General features: G+C 40.1%; 1 protein-coding gene across 1 annotated transcript; it reads right to left on the bottom strand.

Annotated features, from left to right (window-relative positions):
• Nucleotides 1-1,298: 1,298 nt before the first annotated feature.
• LOC127442625 (uncharacterized) lies at nucleotides 1,299-2,726 on the bottom strand. The gene has a single exon (XM_051700798.1). The coding sequence runs from the start codon at nucleotides 2,724-2,726 to the stop codon at nucleotides 1,299-1,301; it is 1,428 nt and encodes a 475-aa protein (XP_051556758.1).
• Nucleotides 2,727-3,018: the final 292 nt, after the last annotated feature.

The raw sequence follows: 3,018 nt of genomic DNA on the forward strand, positions 1-3,018 counted from the left end.
AAATCCTCTTCTATTCATTGTCCTTTCAATTTTTGGAGTCTTACGCTGGCCGTTATTAAATTATGTAAACCTCCCGATAAAGATAGCCAGTTCCGTTCTTAGTCAGCGGTTGTAGTGTTAACTAATATCACCTGGTTTGGCTTGTCTCATAACCAGACGATATTGCCGCTTAGTCATGTACATACAACTTGCTAAGATGGGCGGTGAGCATTGACTGAGAGTCTTTATATGGCTTTTACCTACCCGGTTGTCCTGGGTGGTTTCTCCTATATTAAAGCTCCAGTATGGTCTACCCTGTTCTAATGAAATTCAAATCCTACCCGACTGTCCTAGGTGGTTGTCCTACCTGGTTGTTCTGGGAGGTTTCTAATACATTGTGGTAACAAAGGTACCCTATAGCGATCTACCGGTCACAACGATTCCAGAGAAATTCTGAATAAATCAAATAATGACAATTTATTTTTCAGGTAGGATATAAAACATTGTTACAAAAATTCAAATCAAAGCCAATTTCACACATGATCAGAATAAACAAGCATTACTAAAAATAAGATAAGAATCAAGAGACATACCTGACAATGGGAAAACTACATGCAATGGCAAGGCATGGGAGATCTGACTTACAGATTCCCTGAGCTTCTTGCCAACTTTCCTTAAATACCCAGACAGAATAAACATTGTGTTCCAAATGGTATTATCCTTTGAACAATGAGAATTTGGGGGTGAATGGGTTCTTGACTTCCTGGGATTTAACCTAATTAACATGCAGGAAATAATTTAAATTGTAGGTCAAGGAGGGGGATAGACCTCCCGAATAATGCAGTATTTGGCAAAGACCTTATAACTTTGTCACCATTAGTTTTACCAACATGGGAAAGAGACCTTTACACCAGTCGCACAGAGACCTCTTAAATGAAATCAAACACATACAGTTGCATTCTTTGTTTTCATGGTTTTCTCTGTTACATTTTCACATATACATCTTGTGTGTGTGTGTGTGTGTGTGTGTATGTGGACCTTGTGGGGGAGACAAGGGGGAGAGAAAACAGCTGGAGTTTGTGGGGGAAAGCTGAGTTTTTCACACAGTGATGTCTTTGTTTTCTAAGGTGCAGATCCTACTTGTGAGAGAGTTTGAGCATTGTTTTTTCCAGAAGTCTTTCATTGTTCCATTTGGGCATGTGCTGGGTTACAGTTCCTAGCCTTACAGTTTTCCCTGCTTTGGCTCCGAGTGCAAAATGCAAAGAGTCCTTTTGGGGTCACATAATTTGTTGTGCCAAGTCAAAGTAGAGGTTTCTCCATCACTTCAGTCTTTGTAGCGTGGGAATTTGTAGTGAGCTTAGGGCCACGGCAACTTCAGTTGATCTCCTCATGGATCGAATGAGGCATCGGAAGTAACAACACAGAGCTAGTGTAGAAGTGAAGATCACAGCACAGCCCACCTTACATCCACGGATTATCCAGTCCCACCAAGTGTAAGCGTATTGTGCAGAGCGGGTGGATGAGTTGGACAGTATTTTTGCAGTCTTTCGGGCTAAGTTAGCCTCCACCTGTGCTTGGGCAAGGTGGTACTCAGTCTGTTGGATGATTCTCTGTGCGAGTTCCATTGTGTCGACCACAGCTTGTGTGCTTTGCTCATAGAAGTTGTCATCCCACCATGGCGAAGCCTCTGCTTCCAGCGGTATTATCCCCAGAATGTTTATCTGTCCCATGGAAAAGTCCTCTGTTACTTCTGGGCAAAAATAATGATTGGCAGGGCAGGACAACCCCCCGTAGGTGAAGGAATTCATCTCACTGACAACACACCATTGTGTATGAGATACCTGAATAGCATCATAATGACCATGTAATGACTGTTCATTTATGAGTTTAGTGTCGTTGGGAGAAAAAGGTTGTAAGGTGTTACATGTACAAACAACATAATGGTGAGTTTCATGAAAGCAAGTGCGACTGGTATATTGTGTCTCAGTACCCTTCAGTGTCATATACCCAGTAAGGTGGTCCCATTTGATGATCTGATCATTCACTGTTACACCAATAGAGCGTATAGTAGTGGAATTTGGAAATACTTGGTCTGGATGGATTAAAGGAAAGGTGACAAAAAACCCAAGGCAACCAGTACATTCATTTCCAGTATACATCATAATGGTAGTTAATAACTCAGAATAACTGATATCTTTCATTTTGTCTGAAGTTTGCCATCTGTTTAAATCTAAGATTTCTATTAGGTCACTTAGAACGTGCCTAGGTGTCTTATGAAGACGGAGGTCTAAAATTTCCTGTCTAGCTGCAGTAAATAAATCTTGTGCATATGATCTGCAGGCTAAGTCACGTTCGATGGTACGGGTCTGATTGAATAATGTGTGGCTGACCAACAGAAGCACCTGTGCTTTGGATCTAACCGCTTTGATTATATTTTCATTACTATTGGTGATACGTTGGAAACCAGTGGCCACCTGGTCTGCCATCCATGTTGAAAATTGAGATTGTTTAGTTATTTTGAAGGTGTTGACTATAGAATTGACTGAACTGAAGAGGCCTGCAATATTTCCAAGCAGATTTCGTTTGGAACGGGTGTATGGTATTTTGACAGCAAGTCTGTCTTTGTAATCAGAAATTAAATCATCGATTTGTGACTGTAGCCATGCATATGTTTTTTCATCATCATCATTACAATGTTTTGTATAGGCAGATAGAATATTGGATTTGTTGTAAGTTACATGAGTCATCACCAAATTTACATCATGAAACAAAGTCTTATTAATGTTCCCTTTGATAAGTCCACCAGGAGGAATTGGGTATAGCTTTGGGCATTGCTTTGGTTTACTATACCCACAGGTGGTTAAATTAAAACAGTGATTAGCAGTCCATGAACAGTTTTGTGGGCTAGTGAAATTGTTCCCACTCATTTTACATTTTCCTACTCAATAAATCCTTTCGGCTATTCCAGATTAAAGTTTTTGGTCTATTGTCATAGGGTTTGTATAATGTTAAATTGAATTTATATTCTGTGTAACTTAT

Source organism: Myxocyprinus asiaticus, chromosome 6 (genome assembly GCF_019703515.2).
Source record: "Myxocyprinus asiaticus isolate MX2 ecotype Aquarium Trade chromosome 6, UBuf_Myxa_2, whole genome shotgun sequence".
In the NCBI taxonomy this organism is placed as follows: domain Eukaryota; kingdom Metazoa; phylum Chordata; class Actinopteri; order Cypriniformes; family Catostomidae; genus Myxocyprinus; species Myxocyprinus asiaticus.